The sequence below is a fragment of the Phalaenopsis equestris genome, unplaced genomic scaffold, assembly GCF_001263595.1.
Source record: "Phalaenopsis equestris unplaced genomic scaffold, ASM126359v1 Scaffold000488, whole genome shotgun sequence".
Classification (NCBI taxonomy): Eukaryota; Viridiplantae; Streptophyta; class Magnoliopsida; order Asparagales; family Orchidaceae; genus Phalaenopsis; species Phalaenopsis equestris.
The window spans coordinates 244,154-257,067 of NW_018164928.1; the positions used below are offsets into that span (position 1 = coordinate 244,154).

The following is a 12,914-nucleotide window of genomic DNA, read 5'->3' on the forward strand; positions in this document are numbered from 1 at the left end:
ATTCCTCGAACAGGTGCGAAGGGATTCGTGGCTCGCGGAAACAACAATTGGTCGAGGTACTGGTACGAACAGGAAAAATGCTTCGTAGGAAAATTTGATTTACGAATCGCAGGAGAATCGCGGGATAGTTGTTGCATTTGACAAGGAAAATTTCAAGCTTTTTTGAATTTATTTGCGGAGTATTTTCTTTTGTTTTTCGAAGCAAGGCAGGACAATACGGTGCAGGATTAAATTTCAAATAGCAATGTCTGGAGCAAAATTTGAGATAGTGAAGTTCGATGGAATCGAGAACTTTGAATTGTGGCAAACAAAAGTAAAAGATTTGTTGGCACAACAGAGAATTTTGAAGGCTTTGTATGCTTTGTATGTTACTAAGCCTGATAATATGGAAGATGAAGATTGTGAAGAGTTACAACTTCAAGCAGCAGGTATCATATGTTTATGTCTGACAGATGAGATTATGTATCATGTTATGTATCTGAAATCTCCAGGAGAAGTATAGAAGAAATTGAAATCTCAGTTTATGTCCAAATCTCTGACGAATAAATTGTATCTGAAGTAAAGGCTGTATGGGCTGAAGATGCAGACAAACAATGATTTGGTTCAACACTTAAATGTCTTCAATCAAATAATCATGGATCTGACACGGCTTGATGTGAATATTGAGGATGAAGACCGAGCAATGATTCTTTTGTGTTCATTGCCTACTTCTTATGAACATCTGGTGACTACTCTTACATATGAGAAAAAAACAATTGAAATTGATGAGATTACTGCATCATTGTTGGCTCACAACCAGTGGAAGCAGAATGCAGAAGAAAACTCTTATAGTAATTGTTTATATGCTAAGGGTATTCAGGATCGTGAAAGTAAGGAAGAGAAGGAGAATTTTGGAAGGCAAAGTTCCAGGTCAAAGCCTAAAGGCAAGAAGATTCGTTGTTTTAAGTGCAAGAAATAGAGACATATGAAGAGAGATTGTCCAATGCTCAAGAAAAAGGCTCGTGATGTATCTTTCAGGGTCAGGGCTGTGAATATGGTGCAGAGTGACATTACAGGCGATATGCTCTCAGTTTCATCAACTCAGTTCACGGATACATGAATTTTGGATTCAGGGTGCTCTTATCACATAACACCTAACAGAGAGTGGTTTACTTTATACAGGTTAATTAATTTTGGCTCGGTCTATTTGGATGATGATAGATGTTGCAATATTACTGGTATTGGAGAAGTAAAAATTCAGATGTATGATGACACAGTTAGAATGTTATGTGATGTCAGACATGTTCCAGAGTTGAAGAAGAATTTGATTTCTTTGGACACTCTACACAGAAATTGTTTCATTCCTAAGACAGATGAGGATAGAGAATGAGGATAGAGAAACCATCGGAAACCATCGGAATTGTTAAGGGTGTACTGACTGTGATGAAAGGGAAGATCACTGTAGGCAACATCTATAAATTAATAGAAAGTGCAGTTGCAGTTGCAGGTGGAGATCGCTCTGTTGAATCATATGGTGAAAATGCAACACGAACTTTGACCAAGCTAGGTTAGATGGTTTGGTTGCCCAACCCACTTTGGTATAAGAAACTCCATGAGATATTTCTCCTAAGGGGTAGGATATTCGCAAGGTGAAAATTTTTTTTCTCCTAAAGGATTAGTTATTTGCAAGGTGAAGATTTTCTCCTAAAAGGGTTGAATATTCACTAAGGTGGAAATTTGTTTGATAGGCACATATACCGGGTGATGCATATCTCCTAAGGTGTTGGATATTCATCAAGGTAGAGAATTGTTAGGTATGGCTCATACCTAGGGAGTTGGAGTTTCTTGGTGAAGAGGTATGTCTTCTGGTGAAAAGGAGTGTATCTTGGAATAAAGAGGGTCGGAAGGAGCGAGGGCGTGATTGTAATTTTATCTGTGGGTTTGTATATGTCTATATATATGTGTAACCCTACGGGATAAATATTATAACTTCTCTGAAATAGTGAAACCACCGCTCGCTCCCGAGGGCGTAGGCAATTCTTTGCCGAACCTCATTAAACTCTGTGTTCTTCTTCTAGTTTGTGTTGATTCCTGTTTTATTCCGCTTCAATTCTCATAACAAGATTCTATGAGAATTCCTGCAGCTTGTGTTTTGCAAATTCTTTGAAGAACGTAGTTTTCTGAGAAGTGATTTTGGAACTGTTTATGCCCTGATTAATGTTTTGTTTTCCCTCTCATGTTGGTAGAGGTTTTTGAGCTATTTAATCCATGATAAATACTAAAATATGATAAATACTACCGATAATACATTTTTGCATCAAAACTATTGACTATTCAATACACCCATAAAACAATTATTAAACCCCTTTCTAATAAACTGAAATATTTAATCTTCAACCAAACAATCATTCATCACATCACTTCATAGGAAAGTGAAACCCTAATGATCAAAGTTGAATTAACAACATCATATAGTTGTGATTAAGATAGCAAAGGATTGGGGGAAAAATGTAATTGTTCAGAATAAAACATTCAACAATTTTTTCCAAACAGCAAAATGTGGTGAAAAGTGGCAAATTGAAATCAGAAAATTGCAAAAGAATTATCACTTTCCATTCTAAAAGCAAACTCAAATCACAAGTAAAAGAACAAATGGCAAAGCTGAAATCAGACAATATAAATGTGAGGCTTCAAGAGCAGCGCGAGACACTAAAGATAATCAATCACCCTAACAATCACTGCAACAGATACCAAAACATTCTATTTCTATAGAAAACTCAACAAACACAGTCAACTACTGAAGCAAAGTCAAAGACTCCTTCCTTCAACAAACTGTACAACAATCAGACACGAATACAGGGAAAAAATAGCAGCTTTGAAGAATTTTAGCTAACTCTGACAAATTCTATGTTAAGAATAGATAGGAGAAGCCAAAGGTCTAGGATAAGCCATTTTATTATTTACAGCACCATCCAAGCTCTTTTGTGGGGATCTAGCAGGGCTATTACTGTGCATCTGACCCACCTTCTTGAGCTCAGATTGAGGATTCTTTGCTGCATCATTAGATGTCTGAAGCTGCTCTAATGCAGACACCACCTGATTCATGCTTGGCCTGAACTTGCCCTCACTGGAGAGGCACTGTAGAGCTAGCATGGCTACCTTCTGTGCTCCCCCCAGCGAATAATCCCCATTCAGACGGTTGTCGAGGATGCGGAAAATCTTTCTCTTGTTCGAAAGATAAGGCCTTGCCCACTCTATAAGATTGTGCTCTCCCGATGGACGATTTTTGTCGATAGCACGCCGACCAGATAACATCTCGAGAAGCACAACACCGAAGCTGTAGACGTCGCTCTTCGTTGTCAGGTGGCCTTTAAAATATAAGAAAGCGTATCAGAATCAAAATTTTCCTTCAGCAGTTTAGTCTCTTTTGTCACGAATATTATCTTTTAAGAAGAAATGATGATTACATATCACAGCAATTAACAAAGTGTTCACAGAATACTTGAAGAAATGCAATTTTAAAAATAAAAAAGGAATGAGTTGATGGAAAAAATAACTAAAACTGTCCCAACAAACCAGAAATTATAAGCCACTACGTAAGAGATGTATATGGAGGGCATTAAACTACCTGTTGCAAGATATTCAGGAGCTGCATAGCCATATGTTCCCATAACCCTGGTTGAAACGTGGCTTTTGTCGCCGGTCGGACCATCTTTAGCCAAACCAAAGTCCGAGAGCTTGGCGTTGTAACTCTGAGTTCACCGAAAAATTATAAAGGAGATCAATAAAATTCTAATATAACAATCATTAGTTTTGGCGGTTAAAAGTTTTCTTCTACAAGATAAAAAGAAAATTCATAACAAAGGATTTTAAAGATGCTAATGATTTAAACGATAGTCTTGTTACTAACAATAAATGTATTCAGAATTTCACACAAAATTGATTATAATTAACTCAGCATTATTTCTAATGTTTATGATTAATAAAATCAAACTTTTGTCTATCAATCTATTGGTTCAGGTTCATTAAAACATATTTTGATTTTTAATCCATTCTTCTCAAATATTACTTAAAAATATATTATAATTTAAGCCTATTCATAAGTATTTGGTAAATATTTTTAGCATATTTATACTTCAGGTAATAAAATAACCTTTATAGTGCATAAATATAAAAAAATTGATACAAGAACATAGAATTGGTTATAAAAACTAACTAAATCATCACAAACTCGAATAACAAACGTATGAATGTTCAAGCCTATTCATTATATATTGAACTTTAAGAAAATTTACTTAACATTGTTCGATTATTGAAATAAATAAACCAAAATAAGTCTTATATAAATGTGTATTGAGTTATTCATTGGGTGTACTAATTTGCATACAAACCTAAACCCAGGGCTTTGTTGAAGTAGAGAAGAAAAAACAATAATAAGAGGCAAGAAAAGGAAAAGAGGAGGGAAGAGAAGAGAGCAGCTCACTTAGTTTCTCTCTTTTGCTGTCGTAGTGAACCATCGCAGTGCAGCGCAAGCGTGATTATGTTCAACAACAACAACAACAACAACAAAGCCTTAATCCCACTACGTGGGGTCGGCTACATGAATCCTTTTTCTCCATTGCCAGAAAAATCTTGTAGTTCTGAACATGAAACTACACAAGATTTTCTGGTATTTTCTCCTAATATCTTTAGTTAATTTTTAGTCATCAGGATTGTGAGAAAATTATGATATATTATTCTTAATCATGACTTATTTTTTATTTCTGTGAATGTTAGCATAGGTGAACCAATCTTATTAAATCATGTAAATTTATGTGCCTTGGTTTTAGTTTCATGCAATTGTTCTTTTTGAGTCTCTTTCACCATTCAAAAGAATTAAAAAGACTAATGTCACATTGAATCAACATACTGAATCAAGCAGAACATTGGAAGATTTGAAATCACGATAAATGACTTTTGTCTCAGTACTGTGCAGAAAGGCTAGCCCTTTTGCAGCCCCTAAAGCAACTTTCATCCGAAGATTCCATGAAAGGGGTTGGAAGTAAGAACTCCCTGCACCAAAGATTTAAAAAACAGAACATCAAACATCACACAAAACTTTGATCTAAAAGAGTTCAAAATATGACGGCAATAACCAAGTCAATGTCAGTCAAGCAAGTATGGAAAACAAATTAAAAGAAACTGAACAGAAGTACCACTTACTCCTGAAGAGATGATTCTCTAAACTTCCCCGAGACATGAACTCATATACAAGCAAGCGGTGTTCATCCTCCAAGCAATATCCAATCATTTTCACAAGGTTAGGATGGTACAACTGACCAAGGTAATTCACTTCTGCCTGCAAAATCAAAAAAAAAATTCCAGAATAAACTTAAATAAGTAAACTATTTAGCTGTTCACAGAAAAAATAAAAAAGTCGTTTCAGCAATGTTACTTCAACTATAGAGAATAGAAAGAAACAAAACGGAAGTGGAAGGATGTTATCATACATCTCATTTTCATGCAATACATCTATGGATATAATTAGCTACCAGGCTGCAATATGCAGCATTCGGTCCTTATAAGCTTTTAAAAGTTCACGCCAACTTAAAATATTATCTGAGATCATATAACTTTGGGATAATACACATACATACCACAATTCCTATGTATTTACATATCTAATAAATCTATGCATGAAAATGTAAATTCACTTTTAAAAAGATGGTGATGGTAATATTTTTTAAGTGAACTTAAAGAGTTGAGTGTTATGATTGTAAATATGAATGTATGGGTGTTAGACATGTAAATAAATAAGAATTATATGTTATGCATGTAAATTCCCTATAACTTTTACCAATGCCAAACCAAGGTACGCTTGCCATATACAAAGAGCCCCTTAAACTGACTGCCCGTCCAATTAAATAAAGACGAAAAATGATTTCAAAGAAAGAATAAGAGAATACTACTACTGAATAGTTATTCTTAAGAAATTAGAGTGCCAGGTGACGAGAATATCACATAAGGTAAAAAGTAAACTTTATAAAATTGCAATCAGGCTAATTATATTGTAGTGATCTTGCTCATCATCATCTTCATTAGTTTGTCCCAAGTATTTCGATCAAGTTTTATGAATACTCATTTTGTATTCATTTATGCTAAGTGTTGCATGAGACAATAACCTTATTCTTCGCAAAATTTGTTTGAAGGGCCTTTGACCATCTTATCTTGCATTTACCCTTTTCCGTTCATGATCCTTTGACATTAAATTTATCTTTCAATTATGTGAGGGCATTTTCTACCTTTCACACGTCAAAGCCACCAAACTCTAATTTCAATTATATAATTTTAAGTCGATTCTATTCTAATCATACCTCTAACATAAAAGCTTTTCAATTTATCTTTCTTTATTTAGCAACAAATCCATCTTAGGATTCTCATTTCTATTATGCTTAATTTAGCAATCAACAATATTTTTTTGTTGGACATTTTCCAAATATCAAAGTATTAATTAATAAATAAGTTGAGTTTAAGAAAATGAATATGTGAAAATGAACATGTGGCAAATTTGAAGGAAAAAAAGATTGCATAGGTGTATACAACAAAAGGAAAAAAAAGATGAACAAATAAGGTGAATAAATATGATTAACTATGAAGCTATAAAAAAATGAGAAGACTTGTGCTATGGAAAGTGATTATTAAACATCTTAGTGTTGCACAAAAATCCAACACACAAACATATAAAAAAAAGATAAAAAGAGAAGACACCATAATTTTTTACATGAAAAAAATCAGTATGGGAAAAAGTCACATGTTCTGCCTAGTTAAGTAAAAATATTTCTCTATAAGTGTGTAAGTACAAAAATATACATTTTTCTCACAACTGGGAGAGCAACGTTACAATTTTACACCACATATAACACTTATTCGTATACAACGCAAAAAAAATTTTGGGAGTCTGAAAACATCATCATAGTACTAATATGACGGTAGCAAGCAATGATCGTTGGTGACCAGAATAAAATGGTGACGTGGGTCGGTGCATGAAGACCGAAAGTTATCTTTGGGTCTTCAATACAGCGTTATACGTTACGATCATATTTGACGTTAGCAAGCAAGGGTCATCGAAGGCGGCGAGCAAACGAGGTTGGGGCGGCCGGCGGTTGTTGACGATGGTCAATGACTATGGAGGTCAGAAGTTATCGTCGGAGTCTTTAGCTTAGAACAGTCTTTGGAATTCCTTTTTCTTCTCCCCCCTCAAATAAAGAGAGAGACTATTTACAGCTTTTGGGTAGGGGTATTTTAGTCTTTTTGGCGAATAACTTTCCCAACTACCTTATAGAACGACCCATATTAATCTGCCTTAATCATGGGATTTTTTTTCTAATGATTTGAGGCCCTTAATGACCTCAAAATTAAACAAGTTTAGGATTGTTGGATTCCTCTTATCGAGATGCTTGGTTCAAATATAAATGTCAACTTTGGAGTTCATTTAACATTTCCATTCATGATACAAAACTTCTAAAAGTATTTTAATAGCTTGATCTGAGTTTGATTAGATTCAGCTTGAATCAATTTAGGTATCATTGGGTTGGTCTTGTCAATGTGGCCAGTTTGACTATAAATTTACTAAAATTGAGGTCTTGGATGAACTTGAATTTGAATTTGGAACATTTCTTGCTCAAAAATACCTCATGATACATGACATATGATAAAAATTTCTTGATGAAGCAACAAAACTAAACATGATTTGATGGAAGTTCTGCAAAAAAGACACCTGCAAAGTGACCCGTGAGCCATTGCACCCAGGATTCATGGAATGAAGTAGGGTGTAATATGGATTATATGTGAAGCAAGAAACTGAACATGTAGTTTCAATAATGACGAAAACTAAGCAAAGATAAAATGAGGAAAAACTCTTCCATGGATCCCCTCTCTAGTTGTTTGATTCCATGTTATCTTTCAACTCTTACATCTCCAGGCACAATCAACAGTCTCCTATGGAACTAGCTCTAAGCACGATCAACACTCTCCATGGTGCCTTCTAGAGTTAGTATGAGTTCAAAAGATTGTATGCTTCAACTAATCATGAATTGGCTCTAGATGACTAGCCCAAGAAGATAACAAAAGGGAAAAAAGTAATTGTGTGCAATTTTATGCCCAATATTGTCTTTTATTCTTCCTCTTCTTGTGTTTCATCTCTCCAAATCACTCAAATATCTCTTGTTTTCTCATCCTAACATGCCTAAATATTTCTCTTTATATTCTCTGTCATAACTCCCCAAAACTGTCCAAACTCTTAAGTTACGGATCAAAATTTTCTTTAGAACCAAAAGATTTTGTTTCGGAGGATCGCCGTACTCTGACCAAGAGCCTCGATTCTACTATAGTATTTTACGGGCTGGGTGTAGTGCCATAGGACTACCTTCTCTATTTAAAATCCTATATTTGAGCAGTTTATAGTAAAAGTAGGCAATGCTTTCAAGCATTGCTAATGATGTAGCATTGCAGTACACCAAGTCAAAATTAGAATTTTTTTCATTTTTTTTCTTGTTATTTTATTTTATTAGTCCATTAGTTCATCATTGCTCTTATTTGCTCTATTATTTATGCATCCTTCACTTATGTTTGTAAGCTAAATTAGTAATATATCTTCACTTATATTTGTAAATTTCATGAATTTGTCATAGAATTTATTCATTTTTAGTTGAAAATAAGCTAAATTAGTAATATATCTCATAAGTAAGACTCATTGATCATGCATCTTACTCCATCTTTGCAAAATCAAAATGGTTGAGCTCTCCAGAAAAAGCACAATATCTTGATCTCATACATATGGGGCTTCTGAAGATGTATAACATACATAGAAAGTATTTCACCCACAACATATCTTTTATGTACACTCAAGTATTATGAAGAGAACGTTAAATTTTGTATCAGTCTTTTTAAGTCCAAACAAGAAAATATGTATATGGATAAAGAATCATCTCAAGTACGAGTAGCTTGACCAAACTTGCCGAGATAACATTCTTATGAGTCCCCAAATCAAAAATACAATTAAAATCCTCCAACATCACTTGGACCCACAAGATAAATAGTTCCACATGTTCACCAAGTGTCGGCATTCTTGCCTCTTTACCATTTGGCATTGCCATCAAGGAAAGGCTAATCCTCAGGCAATATACAGACTCTAGAGCTTAATTCTAGTCAATAATGATAGCCACATTCTTTCCCTTCACATCTTGCTTACAATTACCCGAAAGTAGCTTTGGTTGAAGCCTCAAGCTCTTCTCTTTACAGTGTAATGAGATTTGATAACGATCGCCACTAAAGAGTAATTCTAAAAGAAGAGTTTGTCAAATTACCTTTGGTTCCAATTATTGCAAGTAAACTTAATCACAATTTCCTTCCTCTCAATCAAAGGTTTGCCGTCATCATTCTTTTTTTTTTTTTAATCGCCATAAATATTTTAAGTTGACCAAGTCTTTCATTGAGAGAAGAAAGAGCTAGTTGGAGGTGCTTTGATGCAATCCTGTCAGATGCTTTTTCCATACAACACATCTTCCAATAATACACCGAACATAGGGGTTTGCCTCTTAAACTTCATGGTGTAATCTTACATGTTCTGATGTTGTCATTTAAGCAATCGGGGCCACATCTTCCAACTTTTTCCATTATAATTCTTAGAAGATCGATTATTTGAAGTAACTTTGAGAGATAACTTGACACCCATAACGAATATGAGTGTTCCGTCAAATCCAAATGTTTGGTGAGCTTCAGTAATGCAAAGAATACCACTTGGGAAGAATAATAATGAGACCAAATTAGGTCTCCAACCAGTTTAACAAAGCAATTACTCCATCAAATTTTGGGAAGTTAATCTACCTTAAAAGTTTAATGTCCATGTTAAAATAAAGCTCGAGATCCTACTCTTTTGTGTCATCATCTTGCCTTCAAGAGATTCCACGAGTTTCCTATGGTTGTGATATAAAGATTTTTTTCTTGGTATAATTTTTATTCCTGTTTCTTGATCCTATACAAGTTCTACACTAGAATATTACTTGCTTATCATCTTCATCATCATAGTTATCTATTATTGAAAGAGTGTGACTTCATTCACCAAGATGTTTGGAAATTTTTTGTTGGTTGGATGACATTTTGCCTTACTCTTGTCTTATTAAGGCTTTCTCTAGGGACAAGAATTGTTATGTCATAGTCTTTTAGTACTTTTAGACAACACCATCCACCATGGGTTTTCTTCAAACCAATCAATACAAAAAAAAAATTATATAAAAGTCACCATGCCAAGTAAGTCGTAAGGAGCAAGGTGCAATATGAATTCTATGTGGAGCAGAAAACTAAAAAAAAATTTCTTTAATGGAGATAAAGGAGCTAGCATACAAGAAAGAATAATTTTTTTTCCTTGAATCCCCCTCTCTAGCTCTCCGATTTCATGTTCTCTTTTAAGTACTAAGACTTGAGTCACAAGTAACCCTCTCCTAAAGAAGAAGAAGGCCCAACTAACTCTCACTTCACCCTTGTCCCATTCACTCCCCTTACAAATATGGAAAAGTCGATTATAACATGACCAACATTTAATACAATAAGGCTGAAAATCTCTATTGTATATTTATTACACAAAATTATAACTTTAAATGAGAGAAGTAAATTATGAACGCACAAAAGTAAATTGTCATTGCCAAATCATCATCATTATTGTGTTGATAAAAGTCTTCTTGAGCACGAATTTGGCTGATCTCTCGTGTATTTTGGAAGCCTTCTAGAGAGCTCTAGACTTCTGGCCTCCTCAAGCTCTTTAGCTCTATAGTCCTTGACTTCTCTACTGTTGGCACAAGGCTCTCGCTAAACCATATGAAATCTCTTTTAAGCTTTCTTCTCGGCGGTAATGCTTCTAACTCGTGATACTCTTGACAACAACATAGGTCCTCTTGAGACTTCCCTTCTCAACTTTCATGTCAACTCAATGCTGTCTACATCATTGACTCATTTGATCTCATGATCAATAAGGACCTGGCTATGCCTACCCAAATGGTTGTAAAATGAAGACAATTACCAAACAGTTTATAATGGTTTTCCCCAATTTCAAGTGTATGGAAATGATTAATGAACCTTCCTTTCATAACAAGGTCAAAAAAAAAAAAAAGCAAAATTATGCAAATGTGAGCAGAGCACCGAATAACTCACCAACCATTCCTTGTGACCCTGTAATCCCTCCTGATTGAGCCTCTTTACTGCGATGACCATCCCAGTCCCTGGCTTGGCCGGTGCAAATGTGTTCTCATCAATCCAACCCTTAAATACTGAACCAAAGCCTCCTTCACCTAACACACTATCAGGTCGGAAATTCCTTGTTGCGGTTTTCAGTTCACTGAAAGTAAAGCTCTTAACATTGGATGATTGCAATATTTCCCCCTCACTTCTTGGGGTTGGAGGCACGGATGACATAGAAACCTTACTGCTAGAACTACTTAAACCAGATTGATCTTTGGTACTGTTCATCCCTACAAAACAAAGCATGAAACCTTCCAATAAATGAAACTATCATTAAAAAAAGTAACAGACACCATTAAATAAATAATTACAAAAGATAAAATAAAATAAAATAAAGATGCCTGCTTTAGGAGGATAGATAAACCTAACTGATCCCAGCATTAAATTGAACCAAGAATTGCATGCTCCATGATAAAGTGAGGCCATATTAGTACACTTTTGAAGTAAATTTTTTTGTGGTGATAGAATTAACATTTCCTACCAAATGTTAGGAAGATTCACTCCTTTCCAAAATCAGATTGCTGCAATGTTCTAGTTGGAAGAGAACTAATCCCTGTATTAATTTCCTCCTTCTGGATTCCTTTAATTTACTTTCAATTCTGGATCCACAAATTTAGCTATGTATCTACTATAAAATATGTACCACTTCTACCAGATAAAACAGCAAGAATGGAAAAATAAGATAAAATTTCTCCTCCGGTTTTTCTACAGTAATCTAAAAATAGGAGGTACAAAGCAGAATTTTTTCAGCAAGCCGATTCTTATCAGTAAGAAAACCCTAAATAGATGTAAATTGACGCCCTAAACATTGACACTTCAATTCGCAAGCCAAATCCCTTCTTAGCGATTCATGAACAGCTCTTTCTTAAAAACATAGAATCAAAATAGAACTTCAAATAAAAATAAAAAAAATTTAAAAAAAAAAAGAAGCTTCGGAGTTCTTATTGAGCTACAAATGGACGCGAAAGCTTCTTCGAATGCATCATACTCACCTGAAGTCGAGTACAGGGGGACCTCCGCCTTGACTTGATCCCCCCAGCAATTCCCCATTAAGAGAGATCAACTCTTCTTCTCCTAGCCCTCCTCCAGTGTCTTCAACCCGATCCACCAAAGGTAGGGTTTAGTTCAATCTCTATAATATCGGTAAAGAGAGAGAAAGCCAATTCCCTGACAGATCCTAAAGAAAAATCACGGAATCAGATCACAAAAACAATTCTTTTACACGCAGAGCGCAGGCGCCAATCAAGAAAGCTTCCGAATTGAACGGCGGCGAACTTATGAAAGCTTCGTTTACCTCCAGATAGTACCCGTTCTCTCAATTTGCAGAACAGAAGAGTTGGGGGCGTTCGAGGGCGTTCGAGAGAGAGAGAGAGAGTTATACCTGCTCTTGTTTTCTCTACTGGGCGTACCGGCTGTTTGACCTTTTACACTGCAAATTAAAGAGACACAAAAGAGAGGGCTCAATCTTCCGGAAAATGAGATGATAATTTGATGATTGATTATTTTTATATGTACAATATAAATTTTATTTTTATTATGTTTATTTTTAATTTTATGGTTTTAAAGTTATATTTTATTATTAATTATTATATAGTGAGGCATTTACGAATACATCACATAATTTTTGTATATTTATATATGTGTGTGTCTCTCTCTCTCTAACA

The 12,914-nt window shown here is 34.8% G+C and overlaps 1 protein-coding gene across 1 annotated transcript; it reads right to left on the reverse strand.

Annotated features, from left to right (window-relative positions):
• Window positions 1-2,721: 2,721 nt before the first annotated feature.
• LOC110028044 (probable serine/threonine-protein kinase PBL9) lies at window positions 2,722-12,595 on the reverse strand. Its single transcript, XM_020729746.1, has 7 exons — window positions 12,545-12,595; window positions 12,243-12,427; window positions 11,164-11,480; window positions 5,182-5,317; window positions 4,889-5,031; window positions 3,608-3,731; window positions 2,722-3,347 (listed from the first exon to the last, which is right to left on the reverse strand). The coding sequence occupies exons 2-7, from the start codon at window positions 12,298-12,300 to the stop codon at window positions 2,890-2,892; spliced, it is 1,236 nt and encodes a 411-aa protein (XP_020585405.1). The 5' UTR covers window positions 12,301-12,427; window positions 12,545-12,595; the 3' UTR covers window positions 2,722-2,889.
• Between the last annotated feature and the right edge of the window lie 319 nt (window positions 12,596-12,914).

Excerpts from the sequence above, each read along its gene's own strand:
- LOC110028044 (XM_020729746.1), bottom strand. The coding sequence starts at position 12,300 with ATGGGGAATTGCTGGGGGGATCAAGTCAAGGCGGAGGTCCCCCTGTAC. Across the intron at positions 11,481-12,242 it reads CCCCCTGTACTCGACTTCAG|GGATGAACAGTACCAAAGAT; the intron begins GTGAGTATGATG and ends TTTGTTTTGTAG. Across the intron at positions 3,348-3,607 it reads TCCTGAATATCTTGCAACAG|GCCACCTGACAACGAAGAGC; the intron begins GTAGTTTAATGC and ends TATATTTTAAAG.